The 19,114-nt window shown below is 41.5% G+C and overlaps 1 protein-coding gene across 1 annotated transcript in view; it reads right to left on the bottom strand.

Annotated features, from left to right (window-relative positions):
• The window catches only part of bmpr2b (bone morphogenetic protein receptor, type II b (serine/threonine kinase)), a 298,656-nt gene extending 280,624 nt beyond the window's left edge, over positions 1 to 18,032 (bottom strand). Inside the window, exon 1 of the mRNA XM_063051556.1 lies at positions 17,894 to 18,032. Within this exon, the coding sequence (XP_062907626.1) occupies positions 17,894 to 17,957 (64 nt within the window). The 5' untranslated portion in view covers positions 17,958 to 18,032. The remainder of the gene's footprint in view (positions 1 to 17,893) is intronic.
• Between the last annotated feature and the right edge of the window lie 1,082 nt (positions 18,033 to 19,114).

Raw genomic sequence — 19,114 nt, 5'->3', positions numbered from 1 at the left:
GGATAAAATTGCATCTTGCGGGAAGGTACTAAATTGGGGGAGGGCAAATTACAACAGTAAGATGACATGAGCATTGTTTGGGTGTTGTTGCTTTCAGACAAGTCTACATCTGTCATGTGACAGTTGTTTAAAGACATTAGGAAGCTCATGATCAGCAAGTCACAGTAAGGACAAGGATGGCAAGGGAACTGTAGGTGACCTTAGTCAGGAAGAATAAGGAAGCATACACAAGGTTTGGGAAGCTAAAATCAGATTGGAACCTTGTGAAACAAAGCTGGCAAGAAACTACTTGAGGCCAAAACAGACACTTGTATTGTTAGCAAAAAGATCAAGATATTGCCAAGACACTGTATATTATGAAAGAAGCTAAGGAGAGGTTAGATCCACTTGAAGGTAAAGGAGGAAATTTGTCCTTTAACTCAAAGCAAGTGACTGTAATAAATGAATGCTTTGCTTAAGTATTTCTCTTCAATATTAAAATTGAACCTGCATCCATCACTTCCACTGACAACTCGTTCCACACTCTCACCACCCCTAGTGAAGCTGTTCTCCCAAATGTATCCCTTAAACATTTCACCTTTTACCCTTAACCTCTAGTTCTAGTCTCACCCAACAGCAGTGGAAAAAGGCTTGCTTGCATTTTACCTTGTCTACACCCCTTGTAATTTTGTCTATGTAATTCATAATTCTCCTCTCATTCTTCTATGCTCCAGGGAATAATGTTCTAACCTATTCAACCTTTCCCTATAACTCAGGTCCTCAAGTCCTGGCAATATCCTTACAAATTTTCTTTGCACACTTAATCTTATTTACATCTTTCTTGTAGATAGATGAAAATCCTCACTACTCCAAATTAGGCCTCACCAATGACACCACGTCAAAGGCCTCCCATCAGAGTCCACCATCTATCACCATTCTCTGGCTTCTCCCTCAAAGCCAACATCTAATCCAATTTACTACCTCATCTCGAATGTGGGACCTTGTCAAATGCCTCGCTAAAGTCCATGTAGACAATATCCACTAACATGCTTTCATCAACTTGTAATTTGCTCAAAAAACACTAAGATTGTTTAGAGATGACCTACCATGCACAAAGCCATCTTGACTATCGCTAATCAGTCTTTGTCCATCCATTTTAAGGTATTCCCTTGAAATACCTTCCAATAACTTGCCTACTACTCATGTCATGCTCACTGGCCAATAATTTCTTGATTATTCTTAATACCTTTATTATACAACAGAACAACATTAGCTATCCTCCAATCCTCTGGCACTTCACCTATAGCTAAGGAAATGCAGCTATCACCATTCTTGCATTGCATCTCAAATTCTGCCATGAAAGCATACATATTTTTAAATTTATTTAAATACTAGGGTAATGCCAAATTTATCATATAGTAAATAAAATATGGCTGAAGGACATTTACCTATAACAGAAATCTGACAGCCAATTTGCAAACAATGCAGCACTGTGATTAACCAGATGGTTTGCTTTAGGAATGCAAGATAAATAATATTGTAAGACGATCCTATTCCTCCAAAGTCATTGGATCTAACAGAGACCATGCAAAGGGTAAGCCCTCTAACAATGCAGCCTTCCATCTTCATTGCACAGAAAAGTAAAGGGCAAGACATTAAAAGTAGATCAGAGACGGATTTCTTCCCCTGGAAGAAATTGTTTCAGGAATGGTGGCTGGATTCTGGAAGGCACTGCCCAAAGGGCTAGTGGAGGCAAGTAATTTCACAACTTTCAATAAATATTTAGATAAGCACTTGAATCACTGAGGCATAGTCTAAATACTAGGTGCTAATGGATAGTCTATACACAAAGGCACACTTCCATTACTGTTTAATATGATTTTACGACTTGATCGCTAAACAGAAACTTGAACCAACATCTGCCTAACTTAGTCAAGAGTGCTGTTGCAGCAGGCCACTACCAAAACCCATTTTAAAAAAAATACTTGTTGTCCTGTCCAAAGCACAATCAATCTGCTCCCTGGGCCACACAAACACCACTTTGCAAGTAGCATTGAAGATAATGAAATGCCCACAAGGCTATTGACTGATAAAACTGTGCAGCCTCATCCTATTTCTGCCACTGGCTGAGCAAAATTGGCAGAGAGCCCTGAAAAATCAAGCTCTTCAATTGCTGCTTCTACGGGTTCAGTTTATTCACGGCGTACAAATGTAACTCCACCAATGCAACTACCTCCATCTATGACACTTTAAATATCATTAATTATGAAATGAGCAACAAGAATAGAAACAACCAACATTTTAACACTTTATTACAACCAGTTCTCCACAATAATTTAGATGGCAAAGACAAAATTCCACTGATAAATCCTAAGTACTACCAAACTAACAATGTCAGGTTGACTAGGATCACATTTAATTCATACAGTGCATGTTCGAAAGTATTCAACCGCAGCCCCCCCCCCCCCAAAAAAAAGTCTGGAAGTTTTCATATTTTATTGCTTTACAACACTGAGTCATAATGAATTTAAGTTTTTTTACACTGATCAACAGAAAGACACTTTCATGTCAGAGTGAAAACAGATCTCTACAAAGTGATCTAAATTAATTACAAATATAAAACACAAAATAATTGACTGCATAAGTAATCTGTCGGTACCACTAACTCCTGCTGAAATGTTAGTGTGAAGCAAAGAGAGAAACATATTCAGCTTAGATCAGTAGACTTATTACACAGCCCACCTAGGACAAGGCTTGGAGTAATAACACTAAATGCTGGAGGAACTCAGCAGGTCAGGCAGCATCTATGGAGAGGAATAAACAGTCGACGATTCAGGCTGAGACCCTTCATTTGAAGTTTCTATTTGGATTGTATATGAAGAATGTGGAACCTCAGTCCATCAAGGTTCAATGCACTCAGCAAAAGCAGCAATGTTTTAACTGAACAACAAATAAAATATTAGGGGTGCTTTATTTCCATGTATTTTGTGAACAATCGATTATCAGAATACAATTTTTGAAACTCCATCAAAACTCTTAGCTGAGGAACCTTAATTTTTCAACAGGGCACTCCCCCCCGCCCCCCCCCCAACAATTTGTAACTTTCAAAATGGCTCGTCCGGCAGTGACACAGACACTTAATTATTGTTGGCACTTGTAACTTGGATTGGAATGTTTCCAACTAAATCTACACAATGTTGTAATAAACTTTACATCAGTTATTACAGAAGTAGCATTATTAGAGCAAGTCAAATACTGAATCAGCATTATCACAAGTAGACAAAGGGTCATGCATTTACATAGCACGGACACAGACCCTTTGGCCCAACTCACGCTTGCTGACCAAGATGCCTATCTATACTCATCCCATTTGCCTGCTTTTCAACAGTCTCTGTAAACATTTCCTATCCACATACTGTCCAAATGTCTTAAATATTGTAATTATATTCCCTGTCAGCTCACTCCATTAACCTAACACCTTTTACGTGGAAAACCCTGCTCCTCAGATCCTTTTTAAATCTTCCCTTCTCATCTTGAAGATGTGCCTTTAATTTTTTTTTTAAGACTCCCTATTCTGAAAAAAAATTGGTACACATGATAGACGACAATAGATAGACATACATCTTCACCACTCTATCTACTGTGTTACCAACTCCAGGGAACTATGTACTAGTATCCCAATGTCTCACTGTTCAACACCCACTACCCCAGGCTCCACCTTTTAACATGCATCACTTTACAATTATCTTAGTTAAATTCCATCAGCCCCTCCCTGCCCTCTTTCCTAGTTGATCTAAATCATGTTGTGACACTCACAACACCAATTTTGATGTAATCTGCAATCTTACTAATTACGCCACCTCTATTCTCTTCCCAATCTCTAATACATCTGATAAACATTAAAAGATCCAGTGGCAATCCCTTAAGCCTGATTTATACTTCTGCATCAACTCGACACGGTAACCTATGCAAGTGACTGACTCGTGTTGTAAGCATTTATACTTGTGCATTGGTGCGTCTGCGTTGCTCTACAATTCAAGCATGTCGCGCATGCGCACACACCTGCCCGCACAAGGCTTCATGGTCATGGAGATCTTTCTCAGGGTAAACAAGTTTAAAGCGAGCATCTTTTTTCGTAAAAGCGAACTGTGTCCTCTGTAATTTTGGAGGTCTGTAAAGCTTTATGGAAAGCATTGCAGCCAGAGTTCCTTCCCTGCCCTTCAGTCGGCCAATGGGAAGCTATTGCAGCATAGGAGGAAATGCAATGCTACCTAGCGGACCAATCACAGTTGTTGCGGTCTACGTTGCTGTGACGCACAGTTAGATTTTGGGAGAGGTGCGCGTCAGGCTCTGGCGTAGGGATCCACGTCAGCTCCGCACAAGGTTTGCGGCGACGAAGTATAAATCAGGCTTCAGCACTCTACTGGTTACAGGTCTCCATTCTGAAAAGTAACCCTCCACTACCATTAAAACAATTTTGGATTTGATTTGTTATCTCACCCTGGATCCCATGTATAGGTCCTCAGCAGGTAATAACAGGGTTCCGTTCCCAAGAATTGTTCATAACCCAAGCAGTTGCAATGCAGAAATCCAGATGCCCAGCCATGTACTTAAATAAAAATATAGGCCAACCAACAGCACACTATAGTTAAACCAGGGTGGTTAACTCAACTATTCGGATTTCTCTGCAAGATGGAGTTCGCACACAGTGGAAAATGCCCGTAACCCCACAGCAGGTCGCAAATCCATCCCACCGGTCTCTCAAACGCTTGTTTATATGTACCTGCTGTATTGAGGTTGTTAGTTCATAACGTGGGGAGGACCACTATGATAATCATCTGGACAAGCCCATCATGCAGCCCTTGTCAAAGGCCTTGCTAAAGTCCATGTAGACAGTGTACAATACGTTGAGGTCACCTCCACACAAAAAAAAAATCAATTGAATTTATGAGAGCAACACACAAAATGCTGGAGGAACTCAGCAGGCCAGGCAGCATCTATGGAAAAAAGTACAGTCAACGTTTCGGGCCAAAACCCTCAGCAGTACTGAGGAGTGTTGAGGAGTAGATATAAAAGGTTGGGGGGGGGAGGGGAGAGAGAATCACTGGGTGATAAGTGAAACCAAGAGGGGGAGGGATGAGGTAAAGAGTTGGGAAGTTGATTGGGGAGATGAGAGATGGAAAAGGGGATGGGAATTTATGAGACATGACTTCCCATGAACAAAGCTATGCCGACTATTCCTAATCAGTTCTTGCCTTTCCAAATGCAAATAAATCCTGTCCCTCAGAATCCCTTCCAGTAACTTCCCCGCCGTTGATACAAAGCTAATAAGCCTGTTCTTGCAGCCCTTCATAAATAAAGACACAATATTAGCCACTACCCAGTTCTCTGCTAACTCATCCATGGCTAATGAAGCTACAAAATTCTCTGCTAGGCCTCCAATAAATATACTTAAACTGTACTACATCAGAAACAGAATTTTCCATACTAAGCAAAGGAGCAACGAGTCAGCATCAGGATTGAGAAGCAACAAGCTTCATAACTTGCACAGGTTCTTAAATAGATAGAAGTAGCATATTGTAACCCATTAAATTTTCCAGCTTAATTTGAAATAATTTTAAGACTTCAACACAGCTTCTCAAAACCTCCACAAGTATAAAGTCTATTCCAATATATTTTCTCTTTTTCTGAAATTTTTTTCATCTAAAGTATGAACAACCATAACATAAGAAATAGGAGCATGAGTCGGCTATCTGGCCTGTCGAGCCTGCTCTGCCATTCAATAAAATCATGGCTCATCTGGCCATGGACTCATCTCTATCTGCAGTGGCATGCACAAGTTTGGGCACCCTGCATGGTCAAAATTTCTGTTACTGTGAATAAAAGATGAACTAAGCAAGTAAAAGATAAACTGATTTCCAAAAGGCATAAAGTTAAAGATGACATTTCTTTAATATTTTAAGCAAGAAAACTTTTTTATTTCCATCTTTTATAGTTTCAAAATAACAAAAAAAAGGGAAAAGGGCCCAAAGCAAAAGTTTGGGCACTCTGCCTGGCAGTACTTAGTAACACCCCCTTTGGCAAGTATCACAGCTTGTAAACGCTTTTTGGAGCTAGCTAAGAGTCTTTCAATTCTTGTTTGGGGGATTTTCGCCCATTCCTCCTTGCAAAAGGCTTCTAGTTCTGTGAGATTCTTGGGCTGTCTTGCAGGCACTGCTCTTTTGAGGTCTATCCACAGATTTTCGATGATGTTTAGGTCAGGGGACTGTGAGGGCCATGGCAAAACCTTCAGCTTGCACCTCTTGAGGTAGTCCATTGTGGATTTTGAAGTGGTGTTAGGTTCATTATCCTGTTGTAGAAGCCATTCTCTTTTCACCTTCGGCTTTTTTTTTTACAGACAGTGCAATGTTTGCTTCCAGAATTTGCTGGTATTTAATTGAATTCATTCTTCCCTCTCCCAGTAAAAGTACCCCGTGCCAATGGCTGCAACACAAGCCCAAAGCATGATCGATCCACCCCTGTGCTTAATAGTTGGAGAGGGGTTCTTTTCATGTAATTCTGCACCCTTTTTTCTCCAAACATACCTTTGCTCATTGCGGCCAAAAAGTTCTATTTTAACTTCATCAGTCCACAGGACTTGTTTCCAAAATGCATCAGGCTTATTTAGATGTTCCTTTGAAGCTTTTGAATAGAACTTTTTTGGCAAACCTGAACTACACACAGTTCTCCAGGTGTGGCCTCACCGGTACCCTGTACAGTTGCAGCATAATCTCCCTGCTCTTAAATTCAATCCCTCTAGCAATGAAGGACAACATTCCCTTTGCCTTCTTGGTAACCCACTGCACCTGCAAACCAAGCCTTTGTGATTCACGCACAAGCACTCCCAAGTCCCTCTGCACAGCAGCATGCTGCAATCTTTTCCCATTTAAATAATAATCTGATCTTCCATTTTTCCTTCCAAAGTGGATAACCTTGCATTTACCAACATTGTACTCCATCTGCCAGACCCTTGCCCACTCACTTAACCTATCTATACCTTTCTGCAGACTCTCTGTATCTTCTGCACAATTTGCATTTCCACTCAATTTAATGTCATCAGCAAACTTAGATACACTACACTTAGTCCCCTGTTCCAGATCATTAATGTATATTCTGAACAGTTGTAGGCCCAGCACAGACCCATGGCACACCGCCCACCATTGATTGCCAACCAAAGAAACACCCATGTTTCCCAACTCTCGGCTTTTGATTGGTTAACAAATCCTGTCCATGCTAATACATCACACCCAACTCTAAGCCTCCTTATCTTATGGATCAGTCTTTTATGTGACACCTTATCAAACGCCTTTTAGAAATCCAAGTAAATAACATCTATCTGTTCACCTCTATCTACTGCGCTCATTACATCCTCAAGGAACGACAGTAATTTTGTCAAACAGAACCCATACTGTGTCTGTCTGATGGATCCATTTCTTTCCAGATGCCTCACTATCTCTTCTTTAATGATAGCTTCAAGTATTTTCCCAGCTACAGATGTTAAACTAACTGGCCGATATTAATATCCTTTTTTTGAACAGTGGCGTGACATCTGCCAGGACCTGCCCAGAGTCCAAAGAATTTTGGTAAATTATCAACAAAGCCTCAACTACCACCTCTGTCATTTCTTTCAGTACCCTGGGATGCATTCCATCAGGACCAGGGGACTTATCTATCTTTAGGCCCACAAGTTTGCTCAGCACTACCTCTTTAGTGATAGCTATTGTATCGATAACATCCCATCGCATCCATAACATCTTTCTTTGGCATATTAGATGTGTCCTCCACCGTGAAAATTGAAACAAAATAGAAACAAAATTGAAACAAAGCCTCGACCATTTCCTCATTACCCAATATCAATTCCCCCTTCTCGTCGTTCAAGGGACCTATGTTCATTTTAGCTACCCTTTTCCGCTTCATATAATTATAAAAACTTTCACTATCTGTGTATATTTTCTGCAAGTTTATTTTCATATTCTATCCTCCCTTTATTGCTCACTTCGCAGTTCTTAGTTGCTTTTTAAAGGTTCCCAATCTTCCAGTTTCCCACTACTCTTGGCAACTTTGTACACAAAAGCTTTTAGTCTGACGCCTTCCTTTATTTCATTAGTTATCCAAGGCTGGCTCTCCCCACCCTTCCTGTTCTTGCTTTTAACTGGAATATACTTTGAAATCTCTTTGAAAGTCTTCCACTGTTTCTCAACCGTCCCACCATATAGCCTGTGTTCCCAGTCTAACCTATCCAACTCGTCCCTCGTCCCATTGTAGACTCCCTTGTTCAGGCATAACACACTGATTTTAGTTTGAATTATTGCATCCTCCATTTGTATGAGAAACTCAATCATACTGTGATCACTCTTTCCAAGAGGATCCCTAACTACAAGATCACTAATTTTACCTGTCTCATTGCACAGGACCAGATCCAAGACAGCACATTCCTTTGTAGGTTCAGTAACATGCTGTTCGAGAACACTATCACGGATGCATTCTGTGAAGTCCTCCTCAAGACTGCCGCAACCAACTTGATTCACCCAATCTATGTGCAAGTTAAAGTCTCCCATTATAACTGCTGTTCCACTCTCACATGCCTCAGACACTTCTCGGTTTATTGCCTGTGCCATTGTAATGTTATTATTTGGTGGCCGATAGATATCTCCCATCAGTGACTTTTCCCTTTACTATTCCTAATCTCTACCCAGACGCAATCAACATTCTGCTCCTCAGATCTTATATCGCCCTAATCTCATCTTTAATAACTAGCACTACCCCACCTCCCTCAACTTTCTTCCTATCTTGCATATTACCTGATATCCTTGGGTATTTAATTCCCAATCCTCTCCACCCTGCAATCACATTTCTGTAATAGCCACTAAATTGTACTCCTTTATACTGATTTGTGCCACAAGTTCACTGATCTTGTTTCAAATACTACAGGCATTCAAATAAAGTGCCCTTACACTCATTGTGTTTTTAAAATCTGGTAATCTTTGTCTCTTTTGTACTTGACTATTCTGCACTCCACCCTGACTTTTCTAATTTTTAATCCATTGATGAGTTTTCCCTTTTGCTAGGCAGCAAATAAAATAAAATGACTTTTGTTCATCACATATGAAGCCTTAGCAGGAATAATTGCTCCTGATAACAAGAATTTTTGGAAATAATGTACTATATCCAAGACATACCGTGCCTATAAAAAGTATTCACCCCCCCTTGGAAGTTTTCATGTTTTATTCTTTTACAACATTGAATCACAGTGGATTTAATTTGGCTTTTTTGACACTGATCAACAGAAAAACTCAAAGTGAAAACAGATTTCTACAAAGTGATCTAAATTAATTACAAATATAAAACAAAATAATTGATTGCATAAATATTCACCCCCTTCAAGTCAAGTCAGTATTTAGTAGATGTGGAACGCCACTACTCACTGGCAGACAACCAGTAAAGGATACTTTTATTCCCACTCGTGGCCTCCTACCAATCAGCCAATGCTCTAACTATGCCAGTAACTTTCCTATATCATGGGCTCTTAACTTGGTAAGCAGCCTCATGTGTGGCACCTTGTCAAAGGCCTTGTGAAAGTCCAAATATATAGCATCCACTGCATCCCCTTTATCTATCCTACATGTAATCTCCTCAAAGAATTCCAACACATTCATCAGGCAAGAAACCATGCTGACTTTGTCGCATCTTCTCCAGTATCTGCAAGTATTCCATAACAGTAGAACAGTACAGGAAAGGAACAGGACATTCAATCCACAACCTTTTACTGAACTAATTAAACCAGTTATTAAAACCCTACTGGACTAGTTCCATCTGCCTACCCAAGTCCTTACTCCTCTGTTCTCTGCAAAGTCATTTGTCTATCTAAGAGCCTCTTAAATGTCTATCTATTCTACCTCCAATACCACCACTGGCAGCAGTCAAGGTACACACCACTCTGTGTTAAAAAAAAACTTGCCCAGCACATCCCCTTTGAATTCACCTTAAATGTATGCCCTCTAGTATTAGATATTTCAACCTTCGGGGAAAAAGATACACGTACCATCTTTACACTATCTATATATGTCTGTTGTCGCCTGTATAATCTTCTATGCGGTGGTGTGCTGGGGCAATGGCATCAACGTGGTGATGCCAACAAGCTCAATTAACTGATGAGAAAAGCTGGCTGTTATAGGAGTCAAACTGGACAAATGGAGGCTGTAGTAGAACAAAGGACCCTACGGAAAACCCTGGCAATTCTGGACAATGTTTTTAACCATTTTGCATGTGACCTTGGCTGAACAGGAGCGCTTTTAGTAATAGACTAAGACAACTGTGCTGCTCCAAAGACTGCTATACGAGGTCATTTTTACCCTCGGCCATTAGGCTTTATAATGAGTCAACCTATAGCTGAGAAAATGATGATCCCCTCCTGTTAGACTGTTTGAGGTAATTTTTTTTATTCTTTCTTCTCTTCTAATATTTGTATATCTGTGTACTTGCAATGCTCCTGTGACACTGTAATTTCCTTTGGAATCAATAAAGTATCTATCAATCTTATAGAAACATCAGGTTTTCCCTCAGTGCTCCAGTATAATTGTAAAACAAAGTTTACTAGCTTCTCACTACTTGCAGTATGTTCTTTGCAATTCTTCCTATAAATAGCTTTCCAATTTGCCACACAGCACCATTTTCCATTTCTTATCCATTCACTTAAACTAAACACAAGAGATTCTGCAGATGCTAGAAATCCAGAGTGACACTTATAAAATACTGCAGGACTCTTTATTCCTTTCCATAGATGTTGCCTCACCTGCTGAGTTCCTCCAGCATTTTGTATGTTTTACTTAAAGTACCTACACTCAGTGGCCACTTTATTAGGTATATCTATACACCTGCTTGTTGATGCAAATGTCTACTCAACCAATCAGTGGCAGCATCATAGGCATCCGTTAGTCTCATGAGACCGTGGATTTGCGCCTTGCAAGGTTTCCAGGGCGCAGGCCTGGGCAAGGTTGTATGGAAGACCAGCAGTTGCCTATGCTGCAAGTCTCCCCTCTCCACACCACCAATGTTGTCCAAGGGAGGGGCATTAGGACCCATGCAGCTTGGTACCAGTGTCGTCGCAGGGCAATGTGTTGTTAAGTGCTTTGCTCAAGGACACACACGCAGCCTCAGCCAAGGCTTGAACTAGCGACCTTCAAGTCACCAGACAAACGCCTTAACCACTTGGCCACGCGCCAACACGATATTAAAACAACTTTTGCCATGTTATTGGCAGCAACTCAATGCATAAAAGCATGGTCAAGAGGCTCAGTTGTTCTTCAGACCAAACATCAGAATGGGGAAGAAATGTGATCTAAGTGACTTTGACTGTATAACGATAGTTGGTACCAGACGCAGTAACTTGAGTATCTTTGAAACTGCCGATCTCTTGGGACTTTCACACACAGCAGTCTCTAGAGTTTACAGAGAATGGTTCAAAAACCAAAGAGACATCCAGTGAACAGTTCTGTAGGCAAAAATGCCTTGTTAATGAGAGAGGTCACAGAAGAATAGCCAGACTGGTTCAAGCTAACAGAAAGGCGACAATAACTCAAATAACCAGTCGTTACAACAATGGTGTGCAGAAGAGCATCTCTGAACACATGTCAAACCTTTAAGTGGATGGGCTACAGCAGAAGATGACTACACTTGCTTCCACTCCTGTACCCAATAAAGTGGCCAGAGTGCATATCCATTGCAGCCTCCTCAATTCACATGCCCACATAGCTCCACATCACGGCATGCTTGCAAAGTTTACACTCAATTTTTTTTTAAAGTCATCAGTACAGACTGTACAGCAACTGATAGGTCGCTACCAGTTTTCATAGTATCCTTGCCAGCCTTAAAAAAAAAAGTCTAATGTCAGATTGTTACCCAAATGGAAAAGGACTACAAATAAATCCAGAGATATTCTTGTGTATGAATTGCAAAGTGTCAGCAGAGAAGTGCAGCAAGTAAAGTGAGCAAATGCCATCTTGGTCTTTATTGCAGAGGGGTTGCAGTTTAGAAAGAGGGAACTGTTATAAAGGGAAATGCCAAGACCACACTTGGAGTACTATGCACAGTTTGGCCTTCTTACCAAGAAAGAAGATAGTAGCATTGGAAGCAGAACAAAAAATGATTCAACAAGCTAATTTCTGCAACGAGATGATTATCCTACAATTATTAAACAGTTTGGGTATTTATTATTTGGAGTCTAAAAGAACAAGAGGTAATCTTTCTGTAACTAAAGATCCTTAGGAGCATGACATGGTAGATGTTGAAATGTTTATAGCTTATGTAGAATTTCAAAAAGGGAGGACAAAATTTCAAGAAATCATCATTTAAAAAGTAGGTAAAGCGGTGAATTCTTTGCCCCAGAAAACTATGGCAGTTAGCTCATTAGAAGTGATTAAAGTGGAACTAGATAAATTTTGAAAGAACATGGGTGCGAGGCTATAGGGATATAGCCAAAGGTAGATGGGACATGATCGTGTGAATGCCAGCTCGTTTACTTCTATTTCCATTTTTTGTTGTGTGTACACGTAATATTCAAGCTGTTTTCAGCTCAGCCCCACATCAGCTCCTAGTTTCTCCATTGCCCCATTCTCTATCATAATTATAAACAAATAAAGGCTAATTTCATCCAGTTCCTTTTTATCATAACTTTTGTCCTAAAATCATAAGACAAAGGAGCAGAATTATGCCATTCAACCCTTCGAGTCTGCTCTACCATTCCATCTAGTCTGATTTGTTATCCCTCTCAACCCTATTCTCCTGCCTTCTCCCCATAACCTTTGACACTCTTACTAATCAAGAACCTATCAACCTCCAGTTTAAAAATAGCCAATGACTTGGCCTCCACAGCTGTCTGTGGCACTGAATTCCACAAATTCATCACCGTCTAGCTAAAAAAAATACTCCTTCTCATCTATATTTTAAAGGGACTTTCCTTTATTTTGAGGCTGTGCTCTCTGGTCTTTGACTCCCCCACTACAGGAAGCATCCTCATTATGTCCACTCTATCTGGGTCTTTCACTATTTGATAAATTTCTATGAGATGCCCTCCTTCTTCTAAACTCCAATAAGTGCAGGCCTAGTGTTCTCTAGGGTTTCATAACTAAAGCTTTGGATAGGGCTTTAAACGAAATAGTAGGGCGGTAGGTTCAACAAATTGGAGAAGTATGGATAAAGTAAAGGAGAAAAGTGTGAATAAAGATAAGGTAAAAGCAAAAGATAAGGAAAGGGAAAAGGAATAGTAAAGTGAAAAAGTCACTGGTGGGAGATGTCTATCGGCCACCAAATAATAACATTACAATGGCACAGGCAATAAACAGAGAAATATCCGAGGCATGTAAAAATGGAACAGCAGTTATCGTGGGGGACTTTAACTTGCACATAGATTGAGTGAAACAAGTTGGCTAAGGTAGTCTTGAGGAGAATTTCATAGAATGCATCCATGATAGCTTTCTTGAACAGCATGTTACTGAATCTAAAAGAGAATGTGCTATCTTAGCTCTGGTCCTGTGCGATGAGACAAGTAAAATTAGAGATCTTGTAGGTGGGGATCGTCTTGGAAAGAATGATCACAGTATGAATGAGTTTCTCATACAAATGGAGGGTGCAACAGATCGACCTAAAACCAGTGTATTATCTCTAAACAATGGAGACTACAATGGGATGAGGGAGGATTTGGCTAGAGTAGATTGGGAAACACAGGCTATATGGTGGGACAGTTGAGCAACAGTGGAAGACTTTCAAAGAGATCTTTCCACGTGCTCAACAAAAATATATTCCAGTTAAAAGCAAGGATAACAAGGGTGGGGAGAGCCAATCTTGGACAACTAAGAAATAAAGGAAGATAACAAACTAAAAGCTTGTGCATACAAAGTTGCCATTAGTAGTGGGAAACTAGAAGATTGGGAACACTTTAAAAAGCAACAAAGAACCGCGAAGTGAGCAATAAAGGGAAAATAGATTATGAAAATGAACTTGCAGAAAATATACACACAGATAGTAAAAGTTTTCATTATATAAAGCAGAAAAGGGGGCCAAAATGAACGTATTTCTCCTGAACGACGAGAAGGGGGAATTGATATTGGGTAATGAAGAAATAGCCGAGGCTCTGAATGAGTATTTTGTGTCGGTCTTCACGGAGAACATGTCTAACATGCCAAAGAGAGATGTTATGGATGCAATGGGAGGTGAAGACCTCAATAGAATAGTTATCACTAAAAAGGTAGTTGTGCTGGGCAAACTTGTGGGCCTGAAGATAGACAAGGCTCCTGGCCCTGATGGAATGCATCCCAGGGTACTGAAAGAAATGGCAGATGTTATAGTAGAGGCTTTGGTGATAATTTACCAAAATTCTCTGGACTCTGGGCAGGTCCCGGCGGTCTGGGAGACGGCGAAAATCACACCACTGTTCAACAAAGGATGTAGGCAAAAGGCAGGTAACTATAGGCCAGTTAGTTTAACTTCTGTAGTTGGAAAATGCTTGAAGCTATCATTAAAGAAGAAATAACGAGGCTTCTGGAAAGAAATGGATCCATCAGGCAGACGCAGCATGGATTCAGCAAAGGCAGGTCCTGTTTGATAAATTTATTGGAGCTCTTTGAGAATATAATGAGCGCAGTAGATTGAGTGAAACAGATGGAAGTTATTTACTTGGATTTCCAGAAGGCGTTCAATAAGGTGATGCATATCCATAAGATAAGGATGCATAGAGCTGGGAGTTATGAGGATTTGGGAGCATGTATAAAGGATTGGTTATCCAAAAGAAAGCAGGAAGTTGGGGTACATGGGTGTTTCTCTGGTTGGCAATCAGCGGTGAGTGGTGTGCCGTAGGGGTCGGTGCTGGGACCGCAACCGTTCATGGTGTACATTAACAATCTGGAAGAGGAGACCAAGTGTAGTGTATCTAAGTTTGCTGATGACACTAAACTGAGTGGAAATACAAATTGTGCAGAAGATACGGAGAATCTACAGAAAGGTACGGATAGGTTAAGTGAGTGGGCAAGGGTCTGGCAGATGGAGTACAATGTTGGTAAATGCAAGGTCATCCACTTTGGAAGGAAAAATGGAAGATCAGATTACTATTTAAATGGGAAAAAATCGCAGCATGCTGCTGTGCAGACAGACTTGGGAGTGCTTGTGCATGAATCTCAAAGGCTTGGTTTGCAGGTGCAGCAGGCTATCAAGAAGGCAAGTGGAATGTTGTCCTTCATTGCTAGAGGGATTGAATTTAAGAGCAGGGAGATTACACTGCAACTGTACAGGGTACTGGTGAGGCTGCACCTGGAGAACTGTGTGTAGTTCTAGTCTCCTTAATTGAGGAATGATATACTGGCTTTGGAAGCGGCGCAGAGGAGGTTCACCTGGTTGATTCCAGAAATTAGGGGGTTAGACTATAAGAGATTGAATCGCCTGGGACTGTACCTGGAACCAGAAGAATGAGAGGAGATTTTAAAGAAACATTAAATTATGGAAGGGATAGACAAGATAGAGACAAGAAAGTTCTTTCCACTGGTAGGTAAGACTAGAACTACTGGACATAGCTTCAAGATTCAGGGGAGTAGACTGAGGACGGAGATAAGGAGGAACTGCTTTTCCCAGAGAGTGGTGTATCTGTGGAATTCTCCGTCCAATGAAGCAGTGGAGCCTACTTCAGTAAATATATTTAAGACAAGGTTGGAGAGATTTTTGTATAGAAGGGGAATTAAGGGTTATGGGGAACAGTCAGGTAGATGGAGACGAGTCCATGGCCAGATCAGCCACAATCTTATTGAATGGTGGAGCAGGCTCGATGGGCCAGAAGACCAACTCCTGCTCCTATTTCTTATGTTCTTATAACTGCTGTTCCCATTTAAAAACAAACGTTCTTCCATCCGAGGTACAATACTAATCACAAAACTGCAAGACCCTTTTTCACAGAACAACCTACTCTGTAATAACACACCTTTTCGAAGTTCAAATATGCCACATCCCTAAATATAAAAGTTAAAAAGCAACTAAAACATAAATCGCAACTAAAGCTGCTTCTTCACAAATGTTGAACTATCCAACATGAATGTATGGTATACTTCTTAGCTGTTACCTTTCAGATTTCCTCAATCTGTAATTCTTTGTATCAGCTCTGCACACTATTTTTCATTCCTTTCCTGTCATTCATCGCTGTGACTGATAATGAACGCACAGCTGAAAATATGCCCAGTGCACTCAAACCAAAGCAATTTCCACTAAATGAAATTCAACCTGTCCTTAATATTTCTGTAAGTTTTTTTTAAATATCACAAATTTGTAGCAGTTAGCGCAATGCTATTACAACTCAGGGCCTCAGAGTTCAGAATTAAATTCCGACACAGTCTGTAAGGAGTTTGTATTTTCTACCCATGACCATGTGGGTTTCCTCTGAGTGCTCTGGTTTGCTCTCACAGTCCAAAGATATACCAGCTAGTAGGTTAGTCACTAAGTTATCCTATGATTTTTTTGTGTGTGCCATACTCTGCCAGAGCCTCAGCGACCACTTTTCAAGTGGTTGTCTCAGAGGAAAGATTCTGTGAGTGGTCCCCCACGTCCTTCTCACAGCGCAGTTTATTTTTTCAAAACGAGGCCGAGTTGCAAACTCGACACTCAACCCAGGACAGATGGAAAGTGTGCCCGGGAGCTGCCCGACTGGTTTCAAACTCGGGAACCTTCGCTCCGGCGCTGATGTCACTGCACCAACAGCCAGTTATCCTATGATTAGGCTAGTATTAAATAGGTGGGTTGCTAGGCGGTATGGCTCATTGGCCAGAAGGGTCTGTTCTGTGTTGTATCTCTAAATAAATAAGGGTGCTCTGTGAATGTTTTGAAACCACACTTTGAGCAACTTTGTCAGCCATGTCACTTTTATTTCAAATAATAAAACACATAATTCTAGAAGTGTTATAGAACATGTTTATATAGTCGTCAGAATCACAAATTTACAAATCTGCTTAACCACAAATGTTCCTTCACTTATGATTTCTGTTTTTTTTAAACAATCAGGCTGGCGAGGCAAATGGCAAGAAAAGGGGTGCTACTCATCAAGTATCACCCACCAGGATACTTGCTTTGCAACTACACCCAAATATGCGATAGTGATAAATGTGAGGAGTTAACATAAAACTGCACCCCAATACATTCTACAATTTTTTAACCCACCTTACATCAACTGCAACACTTATTCACAAATAATAAGAAAGGAATACAGCTGGACTGAAATACAGATATCAATGCGGCCTTGATGTACATGCTTTTATTCCTCTCTGTTCATTAAGGATGGATGTGGGCTGTACAATACTGCACAAAGAAGGCAGTGAGAGTTGGATATTCAGGTATTTATGGGAACTAAAACCAAACCAGACCTTATTCCTATCTCCCAGTGCTCTAGAATAAATGCATAACCAACTGACGATAGTCTAAAGAAAATAATGCATCTGATTTTCTCCACGAGAACCAATCGCAAGTGAATATTTTCAAAACGTGAAGGCCAAGTCCAGGGTTTATGACTCAGTGATAACAACGACCACCCTCTCCTTCCCCACGTACGTTCTCCCACCCACTATTTTTCGTTCTTCTTCCTCCTTCCCTTCCCTATTTCATACTCTCACCCCTCTGCCGGGGCCTCACCAGCCCCCATCACCTCGTTCCCTGCCGCCCCTCCCCCATCTCCTGGGCCTTGATCCCTACCTCCATCTCTGTCCCTACCCTCCGCACATACTATCTTTTCTCTTTTGAGTGACACAGAGGAGGCTGTGAGTCTCTTTAACATCTGTCTGCAATTCACAACCATTTCCCGCCGGCTCTTAAGCCTGGATGGGGAGAGAGAGAAAAAAAATCAGTCACTTACCGCCCCCGGCGCTCGAAAAGGCGGCCAGCATTCCAAAGAAGAGAAGGCAGAAGGAAGCAGCCATGTCCTACGAGGATGAATGTACAAAAAATACAATCAGAAGGGCGCCGTGTAGGCAAGTGTGCGACCCCTTGCTTACTGACAGCCGGGCAGCACACCACCGACAGCCCGTGACCTGGCACTCATCTTTGCTGCGGCCAGACAGGCAGCCGGGACAAAGTAAAAAGCCGAGAAATCCCGTCAGGAGAGCGGCGGGCCCCGCCACCCGGCCGAATGCAGCCGACCGTCAGCTCGCGCCTCCCGCCGGCGCCGCCGTCAATCCGTGCGGCCAACCGCCGGTGAGGCGCCCCTCAAGCCGGACCGTTCCCCTCTTCCGTAACTCCCGGTCAGGTCGGACCTATAATTGTTTTCCTTTTTAAGTCTTCGGTTATTTAAAAATCCGGGGCGGGGAGCTGCCGGCTTCCAGATCAAGAGGGTGGGGAAAATCCTCTTTGAAACTTATTTTCTTCTGCAGGATACCGCACTGAGGAATTCCATTTGTTGTTAAAATCTTCCTCAAAGTTTAATTCGGTGTGGAAGGGTGGAATCGGTAATTGAAAAAAAAACTTGTCTGAGGTGGTGGAATCCTCGTATTTTTAAATTCCAGCGATGTCCCGGTTTCTTTTCCTGATCGACGATGCTGTTTTTCCGCTCTGAGGGAAGGGAGAAAAAAATAAACGTTCACTTATTAAACAAATAAGTGGTGTTTTGAAGAGATTTTCCCCTCGGGGTGAGTTTTTTCTCTCTCTCTCTCTTCGGCGTGAAGTTCGAAATTACTTTTAATTTTTCTCGTATGATTTGCTTTTTATCCAACTGCTGATGATTTTCCCTTCCATTTAAATTGCTCCCTCCGTCTGCTCGGAGATTGTTTTATTCGTCTATTTTCTTCCCTCCCCCTCCTCCCTCGCCGCTTTAGTTCTCCATTGACCGCCCTGCCGTTCCACGAAAGTAAAAGAAAATGCTCCGTGGCCGCGGGTTTACCCCACCCCCGCGTCCCGTGTGTCCCTTCTCTTGCCCCCCGGCCCCGGTCTGCTGCCGTTTGAGTGGAGTGGGAAGGGCGAGAGGGATGTCTGGGCCACTCGTACAGCAGCGGGGGACAGGAGCCAGCTCGATCCAGTGGATTGCTCGGCGTCGTACTCTCCGCTCCTCGCCTATGTTAAGCTCCCAGATCGTGCCCCACCA

This window comes from Mobula hypostoma, chromosome 6 (assembly GCF_963921235.1).
Source record: "Mobula hypostoma chromosome 6, sMobHyp1.1, whole genome shotgun sequence".
In the NCBI taxonomy this organism is placed as follows: Eukaryota; Metazoa; Chordata; class Chondrichthyes; order Myliobatiformes; family Myliobatidae; genus Mobula; species Mobula hypostoma.
The sequence above is the reverse complement of the archived record's forward strand: the minus strand, read 5'-3'. Positions and strand labels throughout refer to the sequence as shown.